Source organism: Giraffa tippelskirchi, chromosome 3 (genome assembly GCF_054371585.1).
Source record: "Giraffa tippelskirchi isolate mGirTip1 chromosome 3, T2T-mGirTip1v1.2.pri, whole genome shotgun sequence".
Taxonomy (NCBI): Eukaryota; Metazoa; Chordata; class Mammalia; order Artiodactyla; family Giraffidae; genus Giraffa; species Giraffa tippelskirchi.
In genome coordinates, this window is record NC_137277.1 from 14,947,136 (window position 1) to 14,961,997 (window position 14,862).

Below are 14,862 nucleotides of genomic sequence, written 5' to 3' on the forward strand. Positions count from 1 at the left end.
ACAAATACTTAGAAGAAACACGTGTGCTTTTAAGTAAATACTGGCTTTTTAACAATCAAGACAGGCCAAGGATAACTAATTGCCAGATTAGCCCTCAAATTTGAGAGAAATCATGGATTCAAAAAACAGCCAAATAAATATAACAGGTGTAGCCAAATAAATATAACAACGTGCCCTTGGAATTGCTAATATCTATAAACTGATTTTAATCAATAAAAGGGTAGCGATATTTATCCTGAAGTGATGACTAAAAGCCATACTGTACTTACCTCCAAATAGTTCCAAATCTCTTAAGCCCTCAACAATGAACTTTTCCGAGACCCACCGCTAAAGAGGAAAACCCCAGAGAGAATTAGTACTTCTTCCAAGCCACAAAAAATTAGCGATCAGCCATTAGAAAGACAAAAATACAACTATGAAAACTGAATCATGCAGTATAGTTAGGCTACATTACATTACTAAGGAAAAGTTTTGAAAAGAAACTAGGATTCAAACTGACTGAAAACAATAGATTAATTCCTTGCTCTATTCTTGTCTAATTTGGTGAGCAATTCTTAAATCTGACAGATGACAAGCAGTACTGGCCCTAATAATGAGGAATGTTTTTGTCCTTCCTGTATATAAAACTGCCTTTGGGTTGCATCTTAGTCAGTCCATGGCTGTCTGCTATAGATGCTTTGGGTCATTACTGCCAATGTGAAAAAAATATGATGAATTCACAGCACAGAAAACAGGGATGAAACAGGTTTTCATAAGCCCCTAGTAGTTTGTAAAAGGAATCAGCCAGCTACATATTCTTTCATCTAGTAGTTCTAAAGACATCATCAACATTTAAATTTTCTACCAAGTTTACAAGGACTGAACTGGCATGATTGATCTATGGTTCACATAACTGGCCTATTTCAAACAAGTATTGGATTTCCATCATACCAATCAGAAGTCTGGTTTCACCTGAATCAGGTTGAGAGAGAAAAGCAGCTCATACATAAAAGCAATAGGATCAAGGCTGCATTTCACCTAAGGGCTGGTAATACTTTGAATCAACATTTAGAGTTTACAATAGGAAGTTAGTGCCTTCCTGTGTGTGTGCTCAGTTGCTTCTGATTCTTTGCAACCCCATGGACTGTAGTGTAATCTGGTAGGCTCCTCCGTCCACGGAGTTCTCCAGGCAAGAATACTGGAGTGGGTTGCCAGTTCCTTCTCCAGGAGATCTTCCCCACCCCGGAATCGAACCCACGTCTCCTGCACTGGCAGGTGAAAACCTTTACCACCAGTGCTACCCAGGAAGCCCACTGGCTTGAGGGTATTCTTTCCACTGGGTAGAGTTCAGGCCAAGGAGGGATTCTGTATTTTTCTCCCTCTTAATAGCAAAGTTTATTCTTTCCAACATAAATTATTCTTATCCACATAAACAGATAGAAAAAGGAAGATAAGGAACATTCAGAAATAAGTTGCAAAAAAGTTGCATAATATGTACTATGAATTGAAAGTATACCATCATTCTCTATCCTTCTCTGTATCAATTTTTTCCAAGTAATAAAGAAACACCCTAAATAAAAAACTTGATATAAAAAATTCATATGCACTGTACCACAAAATATAATTTACACCTTAAAATTTAAAGAAAGTAGTATATTCAGGGAATTCCCTGGTGGCCTAGTGGTTAGGATTCCAGGCTTTCACTGCTGTGGCCCAGGTACAATCCCTGGTCAAGGAGCTGAGATGCCACAAGCCACAAAAGAAGGTAGTCTATTCACAATGTCTCATATTATGTATATACTGTTGAAGAATTTTAAAATGATTACTACTGCATTTAAATACTTGATAATAAATAAGACAGTCTTTTACGAAATCATGGAAGCTAAACCCAGTATCTGTTCCTGAGGTCATTTTAGCTAGCGAAGTTCTCAGGTGTAATAAAATTTTTCAAAGAGTCTTCAGTTAAAACCTATGATGGCAGTTCCCTGGCAGTCCAGTGGTTAGGACTCCGTGCTTTTACTGCTGATGGCCTGGGCTCAAAAAAGTGTTCCAATGATTACAATTTGATGCTGATTTTTAAAACCCACAAACTCACTGAAAATCTGCAGGAAACAGGCAGATCATTAGTACATGCATATGTACGATGAAAAGGGCCAGCAACTCATTTAATGTATGACTGATACTCATAAAATAAGCCCCCTTGTTTCTTCTCTATCAGACAAACTGGTGGGCATGTTATATTCTGTGTCTCTGGTCAGCGTGTGCCTGCAAGTTCTGTTCTTTGGAGTGGAGGCTGCAATATCTGCTTGACTTTCTACATCTCTCACTTCTATATGATTCTGAACATCACATTAAAAAAAAGTCTACAATATCTGCTAAAACACACTGCTTTTCAGAAAATAAAAATAGTAAAGGTAGAAGAAGAGAAACACTCACCCTAATTCGCTCTGGTTTACTTACAAGAAAAGACATGAGTTCCTAATGTGTAGACCTACTTCAATTTCAAAAATTTAAACCTAAAAGGAAAATAGACACAAGTTGTTAGTCAAGTCTGCTTTTGTAGAAATATTTGTTGATTAACAAAAACTTACTGAGTCTACTGTTCAAAGCACTGAACTAGACATACAAATTACTAGACTGTAAAGACTTTTTAGAGAAACTTTCAGTGACAATAAACCTGGATGTACTATGGCCAAATACATTCCAAAATACTGCATCTCTGTAAGGAAAGTGAAGTTTGTTATAGGTTTTTTAAAAAATTTTAAATTTCTCTTGACCCCTTTGCAGAAGCAATTACCTTTAATTCTTTTGGTTGTTTACCCTTCTTTTTAATCATTGTTTTTACACGTTGTTTACATGAGATGACTTACCCATTTTAGACATTTATCTACTAACTTCCCACCATGATAGGTGAAAACTAAGCTCTGCTACATCACCTGCACCCAACTTTCCTGCCTTCATTCTCCCAACATAGTTCTGACATAATTTTTGGTTAAAACCATGGTCCAAATTTACATTACTATGACTACACCAACATGGTTCTTGCATGCTAAGTTGCTTCAGTCGTGTCCAACTCTTTGTAACCCCACAGACTGTAGCTGGCCAGGCTCCTGTGTCCATGGGATTCTCCAGGCAAGTATACTGGAGTGGGTTGCCACCCTTTCCTCCAGGGGACCTTCATGACCCAGGGATCAAACCCATAAGGAGTCTCTTGTATCTCCAGCGTTGGTAGGCAGGTTCTTTACCCGTAGTGCCTCCTGGGAAGCCCAAGGACTTGGTTCTTAGCAGAGGCAAACAGTTAGAGATGACTATGTCTTTTGTCTTATATACTCATTCTCCCACTCCACCCCCAGCAGAGTTAATAACTGCCTCATTTTTTCAGTTCCTTGTTTTTCCATGTAGTCATTAACTTTTTCCAAATACCTCAACATTTCTGCTATTAGTCTTATCAATGCATTTTTCCATACACTCAAACTCATTCATTGCAATTTTCCCCTGGAGACTGCCTTCCTGAGGCCCTCCATCTTCCGGCCATAATCTAAACTAGCTGCAAAGTCGGTGGCATTCAGCCTTTTTAATGTGGAAATGTGGGTCTTCCAATTCTGGGGAATATTATTGTTGTAGCAAGAAATAGCAACAGAAATTCTAATAGTTAAAGGAGTACTTCTAGGATTATCCACTAAAGTTATATTTCACTCCTACTTTACAACTTTCTACTTTCCAGGAAACTTCTTCAAACTTTGTTTTCCAAACTTTTTGCTAAGTTTTACATTTTTGTTACCCATTCCCAAGACCTTTTGCCACTTCTCAAATGTATGTTTTTTCATATCATCCTGCGTTTGTTTTATGTTTGGTATTTATAGTTAAGAATTTGTATCTAGAATGGCTAAATACATCGTGACCAAGGAGGGTTTAGTTCAGGAATAAAAGATCAGTTTAACATTAAAAAATGAATCAACATACACAAAACTGTTTTTGAAGCTGCTTGCAAATAAAGAACAACCAATTTTAAGGAATTTTTTTAAATGATGTAATTTTATCTTATTAACTGAGTAAACAAGTAAAAATACAATCATTTCAGTAGATGGAGAAAAAACATCTAACAAAATTCAACACTAAGCCATAAGTTTTTTTAAAAAAAACTCTTAGTCAACTAGGAATAGTCCAAAAGCAATAGGATAGAAATGGGATTTACCAAGTCAACTTGGTAAAAGATACGTACAAAAAATTTACAGCTAACATCTATTAATAGCAAGAAGAATGAATGAGTTTCCTCTAAGGACAGAAATAAAGCAAAAAAGTTCTTATCATTTCTTTTCATCACTGTACTAGTGGTCTTGGCCAATGCAAAAAGGCAAGAAGAAATAAAAGGCATGCAGATGGGGAAAAAGGATGTAAAATTCTTTATTCATAAACAACAAGACTGTATACAAAGAAACCTAGGGGAAGTCGCTCAGTCGTGTCCAACTCTTTGTGACCCCACTGACTGTACAGTCCATGGAATTCTCCAGGCCAGAATATTGGAGTGGGTAGCCTTTCCCTTCTCCAGGGGATATTCCCAAGCTAGGTCTCCTGCATTGCAGGCGGATTTTTTACCAGCTGAACCACAAGGGAAGCCCAAGAATACTGGAGTGGGTAGCCTATCCATTCTCCAGCGGATCTTCCCGACTCAGGAGTTGAACCAGGGTCTCCTGGATTGCAGGCGGATTCTTTACTAACTGAGCTATCAGGGAAGCCCTATATAGAAAACTAAGTATTCTACAAAAAAAAAATCACTATACTTAAGAAAATTAATTTATAAAGATCAATGATAAAACCCAGTTGTATCTATATATAGCAACAACCAATCAGAAAATGAAATTTAAAAAATACCATCAATAAACCAACAAAAACATAAAATGATTAGGAATAATTTTAATAAACTATGAGTAAGACCTGTATGTTTAAAATGATAAAACACTGCTAAGAGAGATTAAGGATGATCTAGATAAAAGATATGCCATATTCATAAATTAGAAGACTCAATATTATTAAGATGTCAATTCTCTCCAAATTGATCTACAGATTCAGCGCAATGCTTATCAAAATCCCAGCAGACTTCCAAAAGAAATTGATAAGTTCAGGCTAAAATTTACATGGAAATACGAGGGACCTAAAATAGCCAAAATAATTTTGAAAAAGAAAGTCAGAAGACTTTTATTACCTGAACTCCAGACTTACTTTATTGCTATAGTAATCAAGGTGGTGTACTTTGGTCTAAGGATAGATATATGGGTCAATGAAACAGAACAGAGAACCTAGAAACAGACCCATGCATATATGGTCAATTACTTTTCAAGAGAATGGCCACAGTAATTTTATGGGGAAAAACAGTCTGGATACAACTTGATATTTATTTAGAAAAAAATGAACCTCAATGCTGACCTTATACTGCACACAAAAATTAACTTGAAATGGATCATAGAACTAAAGAAAAAGTTAGAACTACTGAAGAAAAGAGAGAAGAAAATCTTCATGATCTTGGGATAAGCAGAGATTCAAAAATAGACCATCAAAAGCATGAAACATAAAATATGACAAATTAATCTTTACCAAAATTTAAAATGTCTGCCTTAGAAAGACACCACTAAGAAACTGAAAAGATTGGGCGGAAACATACTCTGTGTGCGTGTATATGTGTGTGTGTATCTACAAAGGACTTTATATACAGAATATATAGAGAATTTCTACACTCAATAATAAGACAACCCAGTTTAAACAATGGCAACAGATCTGAACAGAAGATAAAGGAGTGGCCACTAAGCACATGAAATGATGTTCAAGGTTACTTGTCATCAGGGAAATAAACATAAAGCTACAATGAGATACCATTAAACACCCACCAAAACGGCTAAACATAAAGACTGACAATACCAAGTGTCAAGGACGTCAACCAGCTGGGACTCTCGTACACTGCTGGTGGGAATGCAAACAAGTATGGCCCCTCTGGAAAATAGTTTAATAGCTTCTTATGACTCCATAATTCTGCTCTAGGTCACCTACTCAAGAGAAATAAAAACATATCTTCTCATTAACTTGTACATGAATGTTCATAAAAGCATTATTCACAATAGTCCCAAGTTGAAAACAATTCAAGCATCTACCAACTGGTAAGTAGATTTTAAAAATGTGGTACAGTTCAGGAAGCAAGTTAGAACTGGACATGAAACAACAGACTGGCTCCAAATAGGAAAAGGAGTACGTTAAGGCTGTATATTGTCACCCTGCTTATTTAACTTATATGCAGAGTACATGATGAGAAACGCTGGGCTGGATGAAGCACAAGCTGGAATCAAGATTGCCAGGAGAAATATCAATAACCTCAGATATGCAGATGACACCACCCTTATGGCAGAAAGTGAAGAACTAAAGAGCCTCTTGATAAAAGTGAAAGAGGACAGTGAAAAAGTTGGCTTAAAGCTCAACATTCAGAAAACTAAGATCATGGCATCCGGTCCCATCACTTCATGAGAAATAGATGGGGAAACAGTGGCAGACTTTATCTTTTGGGCTCCAAAATCACTGCAGATGGTGACTGCAGCCATGACATGAAAAGACGCTTACTCCTTGGAAGGAAAGTTATGACCAACCTAAACAGCATATTAAAAAGCAGAGATATTACTTTGCCAACAAAGGTCCATCTAGTCAAGGCTATGGTTTTTCCAGTAGTCATGTATGGATGTGAGAGTTGGACTATAAGGAAAGCTGAGCACCGAAGAATTGATGCTTTTGAACTATGGTGTTGGAGAAGACTCTTGAGACTCCCTTGGATTGCAAGGAGATCCAACCAGTCCATCCTAAAGGAGGTCAGTCCTGGGTGTCCATTGGAAGGACTGATGTTGAAGCTGAAACTCCAATACTTTGGCCACCTGATGCGAAGAGCTGACTCATTTGAGAAGACCCTGATGCTGGGAAAGATTGAGCGCAAGAGGAGAAGGGGACGACAGAGGATGAGATGGTTGAATGGCATCACCGACTCAATGGACATGAGTTTGGGTAAACTCTGGGAGTTGGTGATGGACAGGGAGGCCTGGCGTGCTGCAGTCCATGGGGTTGCAAAGAGTCAGACACGACTGAGCGAATGAAGTGAACCGAACAGACACCAATGTAATATTACTCAGCAATAAAAAGGGACAAACTGCTGATATAGGCAACAATTTCAGGTTAAGGGAAAAAAGTCAGACACAAATCTACATACTGTTTCCATTCACATAAAATTCTAGAAAAAGCAAAAATATGGCAGAAAGCAGGTCTTGGTTGCCTGGACCCAACAGTGAGATGAGGGACCAACTTCAAAGAGACACACAAGAATTTTTCAGGGTGATGGAAAAGTTCTGTATCTTTATTGCATGGTGGTTATGTAAGTGTACTTATCACAACTCAACAAACTGTACACTTGCTATAGGTGTATTTTGTTACAGGTAAATTACATCTGAATAAAGTTGATTTTAAAAGTAAAATGACTAAAATAAATACTCAGATATGCTTTTGAAGAATCTAGAAGAAAATCTGCCACATTTCCATTCTTTTTTTCAGGTGGGCTAGGGTTGTGAGGGGCTTCCTTGGTGTCTCAGCTGGGAGGAGAAGAGGATGACAGAGGACGAGATGGTTGGATGGCATCACTGACTCGATGGACATGAGTGTGAGCAAGCTTCAGGAGTTGGTGGTGATGGAGAGGGAAGCCTGGCGTGCTGCAGTCCATGGGGTCGCAAAGAGTCGGACACAAGTGAGCGACTGAACTGAAGGTTGTGAGGGGTTGTGTAATCTGCAAAGAGATGTGAGAGGAGGGAGGTGAAAACAACCCAGAGAAAGGAATGTTAGTTAGAATCCAGTATAATGAAAAAAAGAAAAAGAGGAATACAATTATTCTGGGCCACATCTGTGGTGATAAGAGCCTGTGGCAGAAGGAATATTAAGAAATAGATGGTGATGGGTGGGAGGGAGGCTCTAGAGGGAGGGGATACATATATATAGTTATGACTGATTCATATTGTTGTAAGGCAGAAACCAACACAACATTGTAAAGCAATCATCCTCCAATTAAAAAAACAGATGGATAAGGAGAAAGAAAAATAAAGTTAGTAAGGACACCATAAGTCATTGAGTCTATCCTCCACCTTTTGGAAGAACAGCTTTATAGAAACACCTGGATATAAGGTTATCAAGTCTCTGCTTGAAAACTCACTACCTAATCAGGGAACCTGTTCTACCTGTGGACAACTCTGATAAGTTTTTTTTTTTTGGTGCCTGAGTAACTGCGAAGAGTAGTGTGTCAAAGACAAAATAGGAAAGGTCCGAGATGGAAGTTATTTTGGTGGAAAGATGAGTTTGAGTTTTTAAGTTATGCTGCAGTTAAGAAAACAGTTACATATCCCAAGTGGAAATAGCATTTAGTTAGAAAATTAAGACTGATGCTTAAAAGAGGGGTTAGAGATGGCTGTGGACTTGGGAGTCAGTAGCTAAAGCTGTACAAGTGACAGAAAGTCACTTTAGAAGAAAATGCTGAGAGAAAAGCAGAAAGCTGGCAAGTAAGCCTTGGGATAAATTCATATTTAGGACATGGAGCTTCTTTTAAGACATGGAGCTGATATCAAAGGCAATGGACTTCCCAGGTGGCACAATAGTAAAGAATCTGCCTGCCAATGCAGGAGACGAAAGAGACAAGGATTTGATTCCTGGGTCAGGAAGATCCCCTGCGGCCAGAAACAGCAACCCACTCTAGTATTCTTGCCTGGAAAATTCCACGGACAGAGGAGCCTGGCAGGCTACAGTCCGTGGGGGTCACAAAGAGTTGGGTACGACTGAGCACAACTTCAAAGGCAGGTAGGAAGTGGAACCCAAAGGAAAAACTTTAAAGATCCTGGTGGTGGACCACTTATACTTTTCCAATCTATTCATCTTTTGCCTGTCCTTTTGCTACAGGAAGTCCTACCAGACTGCCCCACCCCACCAGGGTTAGATGCTTGGCCTCTGTATTCAATCCTTATACATACCACTCTCTCAACGGCCTATTTATCATTTTTGGTCACTAGAGAGTCTGTGAAGGCAGGGAATGCATCTTGTTTACTGTTGTATTCCCAGGGGCTACTGTGACCAACACTTAATATAGACACTCTTGTGTCTGTTAAATTAATGATAGTGAAAATAATCAAAGCAGCAGACATTTACGGTGAACTTAGCATGTGCCAGCATCTGTGCTAAATGCTTCACGGAGATCAGCTCACAATAAGTTATTATTGATCCTCATTTTACAGATCAGGAAATTAGGACTGAGAGAGGTTAAATGCCCAAATAACACAGACATGGGACTTGCTTCTCAGTCCAGTGGTTAAGACTCCCTGCTTCCACTGCAGGAGGAGCAGGTTCAATCCCTGGTGGGGAGCTAAGATCCCACATGCTGTGTGACATGTCCAAAAAATTAAAAACAAAACAAAACAACAACCAATAACCAAAGTTACACAGGCAAGTAATAGAGGACTGATTAGGTCTATTCCAAAGCCTGTGCTCTAGAAGCTGTAGGTGATAACAGAGAAGCTTAGGGAGAAGCCTCAAGACTGAGTGTAAAGATGTAATGACTGAAAAGGCATCATCTGATTTGACAACGCTGACCAGATGCTAAATGGTATAGAAAGGAAAATTTATTTACCTTATCAATTTTTCTTTTTCCCCTATTTTTGTCACTGGTTTTCTAAACTTCTTCCATGTCTGGGAGTACAACTATAAACACTGCATTTGGGTCACAACACCTCTAAGAAATCTAGTTAAAGGGCAACATATTTAACCAGTTCAACACTTTATCTTATGGCTGAATAGGCTCTTGGCTTGAGGCAGATAATCAGAAAAGATCTGGTTTCTTCAACTTTCAGGGACAAGAAACAATGTTGGGGATCTCTAAAGAAAAGCATAGATCAGTCAATGAAAAACTGTCTTAATGCCACAAAAACATACTGGAATTCGGTTCTACCCAACAAATGTTACAATAAGAAAAGGATCAATTGGCACGTCTTTTCCTCTTTGGGAAGAAGTTAAGTTTGAATATAGTAGGATACCTTAGCAGAAGGCTGGGCAGAGAAGTTGGTTCCCCATTTCCTGAAAACTTGAACAATTTTATTTAACCACTTCCCTTCCCTCGCGCTCACTTCCCTACCCCCATCCCGCATCTCCACCCCAAGGTGCTGTGGGCACTTAAGCATTTTGGAAAACAAGACAATTAGAAGCTCTGTTTAGGCTGATTCAGGGAATACCTCAGCTCTCTCCTTACGAGGACTTGACCTACTGCTGCCTGTCCCGCGTGGGAAGAGATGCGGATGCGGGGGGCGCAAATGGGGTGCGGGGAGAGGATATACCTCCTCTTCTCTACATGAGGACAAACTGTCACCTGGGCCCCAGGTTTCCCACCTGGAAATCAGGGGGGAAGGGGAGAGGGAAAGCAGGCGCTCGCCTCTTCCGCCCGGCACCTCCGCTGCGGTGTCTCCGGGCCAGGCCCAAGCCTATTCTCTTCTCGGGCTGCAGCCCCTCATTGCGGGAATCGAGAAGGATTCGGGTGCAAAGGGGGCCCGCGGAGGACGAGGGAGGCGAAGGGTGGCCGCTCTGATGAAGGCCCGCCCCTGAGGAGGTGGAATCGGCATCAGGGCGAGGAGGAACTGACCCCCGGAGGGCACCAGGCGGCCCCCGCCAGCCCGGTACCTGGTCCTGGAGTTAGCAAGCAGTCCCGGCCCAGTCTCAGCTCCGCCTCCTCGGTTTAAGGCCGCGTTGCCGCCAGGCCGGTTGCTGGGAGGGAGGTACGCAACGTGCCATGCGCAGTAGAGGGACGCGGGGAGGGCTGGTAGAGGAGAGCTCCGCCCCGCCCCGCCCCGGCCGCCTCGGCCCGGGCGCCGCAAGAGGGGAAGCTCCGCCCCGCCCTGCGCGGGAGAGGATGCCCCGCCTCGCCCCGCCTCGCCCCGGCCCCCTCGACCTGGGCGAGGCTAGTGGACAAGCAGCCTGGCTCCCGTGTCTCCTCGAGTGCGGCGGGCTCTTTCGTAGCGACTACCTCGCACAGAGCGGTTCTCCAGTTCTGAGTCACCTGATTACACGCAGCGCAAACCTGAGGGCGTTCGGTCTCCAACAGATGGGACCTGTGTCCCCGCGTGTGGAAGCCAGAGACCTAGCTTGTCCTTGATGTGGTCTTCTTCGGGGTCTGAAAAGGGCTCCGTGAGCCTCGGTCCCGGAAGCAGGAAGGAAGTGGGATGATTTCAATAATAAAGAGTCAAGGGGACTAGAGGAAGGCAAACCAACGCTGGCTGCTGACTTGGCTACTTTTGGGGGGGTTCTTTTTCCTTTCCTGTGGTAGGACTTTAGTAGAAAAATCAGTCTCGCACTTTCTTTGAAGATACCTTAAACGCCCCTCACTTGGGCCTCTCGAGCACCAGACTGACAAGCTACAAAGGCGGCTCCCTTTCTCTGTGCCGCCTTCTATAAAGGGAGGAAAACAGCTCAACTATCTCTTTTGTCCCTCTCTGGATCTTTTGTCCTGAATCCTTCCGTACCCACGACTTTGAGACATGTGCTGTTTGCAGAAACCTGTGAAGTTTGCCTTTCTGGGGAGGCTAGCCTCAGCCAAGGGATGCTGGACTTGAGAAAGGATGAAGCAATGAATAATGGAGCAAGACTTCCGTGAGCCCGCGTTTTTTTCAGTGAATTGCTCCGCTCACGGAGGCAGGGGGGCGGGGGGACTAGATCCAAAATTGGATCTACACCATCCAGTAATGAACACTAGCCCTTCCTGGCTGAGATCCTTGACACAGATTTATACTGGTCCAAGATGGGGGAGTTCAGCTACATTCAAACGGACTGGTGGAAATTTGATGCCTAAAGTCAATGTGAACTCTTTCCAGTGCGTCTCAGGATCTTACTGAATTTTGCACACATCACTCTGGTCTTATCTATTGCTTTAGCATTCCCAAGCAGTATTCTCACTATTCTCTCATTATCAAATAAGATCCTTACCCAGCAGCGAACTTGATAAATTGACAAAGCAAGATAGTAGCAGAAAGTGAAGTAAAATTCTTGTGCTGTTCTTTGGAAAAGATCATTTTCCCATGTGGTCTTTGGAAATAAGAGCACTAGAGGAGTCAATGCCTGAAAAGATGCCAAATTTAATGCAGCCACCTGGATAGGGAATTTAAACACAGAAGTACTTCCCATCTGATACCCAGCCCTGTAGCTACCTCATTTTCTAGCTGGATGTCAGGTGGTCAAGGGGGCTAAAAGATCTCACCATCTTCATGACTGCCCACAAAAGCTAGTTTGAGAATCTTTGGCCTGGACTGTTTAAAGGAGCAAATTTCCTTGTAGAAAGGTCTCCTAAATCCAGATAACTTAGAAAACTCGTGTAATGAAAGGCCAATTTTGAAAGTTTACAAACTCAGTGTCTTCTTGCTTTGCTTTTGACTTATGAGTTCTGGGGTGCACAAGCTCCGTAATGCTTCTCACTTATGTATAATAAGGGCTAGGACTCTTCAAGATTTCTGGAGCCTTCTGAAATTTGCTTGAAGCCTAGAGGAATGGAGTGGACTGATGAGCAGAGTGCAGTGCCCTCTTCAAGACAGCACATAAATTAACTGTGAGAACAGTAAAACTAATTGCCTAGAATACTTGTGTGACAGCTGGAAATACTTATGATGTGTAGTTTAACAAGTTGAGCAGCATTATTTAATTTGTAGAGCATTTTATATGTCAAAGCACTTTATGTGTGCTAAGTCGCTTCAGTCGTGTCTGAGTCTTTGCGACGCTACAGATTGTAGCCTGCTAGGCTCCTCTGTCCCTGAGATTCTCCAGGCAAGAATACTGGAGTGGGTTTCCATACCTTCCTCCAGACCAAGGGATCAAACCTGCGTCTCTTGTGTCTCCTGCATTGGCAGGCGGGTTCTTTATGACTAGTGCCACCTGGGAAGTCCTGAGCACTTTATACCTATGATCTAATATGATCCTCTGAACAGGCATTTCAGAAAGGTGAGAGTAGATGACGCCCACTTACAAATGAGGAAAGAGACTTGTTACAGCACTATGACAGCACCTGGGTCGCAACCCACAAACCCAGAACTCTTTCCTGAAGCAGAAAACTGGCTTCAATTCTAGCTTTGTTTCAACCTTGGTAAGTAATATAAGTACATGCAAGAAAAAGGCAAAAGAAAGCTATTTAAGCATTAAGGTTGAAAATGTGATAGGAAAGCAAAGTTGATACAATAACCTAAATACTTACATGGAACTAAATACTTTAAAAGGCCTGGGTGTCTTTTAAAGAAATAAAAGTAACGCTATTTGGAAAAGCAAATAGATGGAATTAAAGAGGACAATTAATTTTAAAAGGTGAAAATAAAACCCAGTAATAGCCTTTAAAAGCAATACAGTAATAGACATGAAGTTCTTCTTTTTAGGGGGAAAAAAAAACACATAAAACCTTTTTCTGAAATTTGTGTCACTTCTCAGGTCACAGCTGAGATGATGACATTCAACTTGCACTAAGATAAAGCCATCACACTTACCCAAATGCAAACAAATCTTTGGCCCATCACCGAATTCCAGAAACTAAGAAAAGCAGTATTTTTCACTATTGTTTTAGCAGTCTGTAATAGAAGCCACTCTTACCAGTGTAACTGTCTCCTCTCTCTTATCTCTTTTCAAATCATTTAAAATGAGTAGAGGCCAGAACTTAAAAAGAAGCTGGAATGATAAAGTACAGTATTTCGCCTCTTGCACCAAAACCAATAGGTCCTTGTACAACACGGCTCTAAATAATCTTCCTATTTCCAATTCCTATTGGATGGGTGGAATGAGAATACCAATTGTCCCATTGAAAGAAAAGTTTCACATTGGTGCCTGACAAGGAGTTTCTATCATTAAGGAAACAGAATTGTAAACTACCCACCCCCCACCCCAATAAACTGTCATGTTTTGTGTAGACACACGTTATATCTATAACTTAGAGAACTCGGAAAGGATCTGCTTGGTTTCCACTGAGAGAAAGAAAAGCAAAACAGAATAAAGCAAAAATACACCACTTGGAGAATCAACCTAGATGATACACTTTTATAGTGCTATCATTTACAGGAGAATTTTGCACGTATTACCTCTTAGTGTTGACCTACATGTGAGGCAGGTAGAGAAAATAATTACTATCCTTACTTTGTAGAAGGAAGAACGAGACTCAAAGAGGTTAGTGACTTACCCAAAGTCAAAGGATTAGTAACTGGTTTTGCTGGCACTAAAAGCCAAGTCTTTATCTTCTAGTCCAGCACATGTTGTGGTACTGCTAAATGCCCAGGCAATGCAGACAAGATTGGAGGGCTTAGTGGTTTTCTAACATGTGACAGTCAACAACATTCTCCTTTCTTTGTCCTCTCAGTCACAGGAGAGACAATGGTGTCTTAACTTTAGTGGGGGACTTTGGGGGAGAAGCTTATTAATAGGGCTCTAAAAATAGAAAACATTCTATAAACAACTGGTGGGAATTAGGAGGAGGGTCCAGTGGTTAGGACTCCATGCTTTTGCTGCCAAGGGCATGGGTCTGATTCCCAGTTGGGGAACTAAGATCCTGCAAACCGCGTAGCAAGGCCAAGAAACAAAAACAAACTCCAAAACCAAAACCTGCTAACAATTACAGGGAAGCCTGGTGTGCTGTAGTCCATGGGATCACAAAGAGCTGGACATGATTTAGCAACTAAACAACAAAAGAATTATTGTCAGTGCCAACTCTTTTGAGGGAAAAGCATTTCAGTGCTGACTTTTACTGAACAAGAAGGACATTCCTATGGGCTTATACTCTTGTAGGGAAACCCCAGAAAAGTAAAGGCGGCACTCTGAGAC

The 14,862-nt window shown here is 41.2% G+C and overlaps 1 protein-coding gene across 50 annotated transcripts in view; it reads right to left on the reverse strand.

The window, feature by feature from the left end:
• STRADA (STE20 related adaptor alpha) overlaps nt 1–11,223 on the reverse strand; it is a 28,592-nt gene extending 17,369 nt beyond the window's left edge. For 2 of the 50 annotated variants that reach the window (XM_081576709.1, XM_081576675.1), the window contains exons 1-3: nt 11,081–11,223; nt 2,416–2,495; nt 270–327 (exon numbers count right to left, since the gene is read on the reverse strand). Coding sequence is in view for 34 of the 50 variants with exons in the window: in XM_081576675.1 (XP_081432801.1) it covers nt 270–327; nt 2,416–2,451 (94 nt within the window). In the remaining 16 variants the exon portion in view is untranslated. Of the gene's footprint in view, nt 1–269; nt 328–2,415; nt 2,496–7,494; nt 7,784–9,664; nt 9,910–10,262; nt 10,626–10,666; nt 10,762–10,972 lie in introns of those variants that run through there. The other 48 variants (XM_081576713.1, XM_081576677.1, XM_081576707.1 and 45 more) reach the window with 44 other exon arrangements.
• Between the last annotated feature and the right edge of the window lie 3,639 nt (nt 11,224–14,862).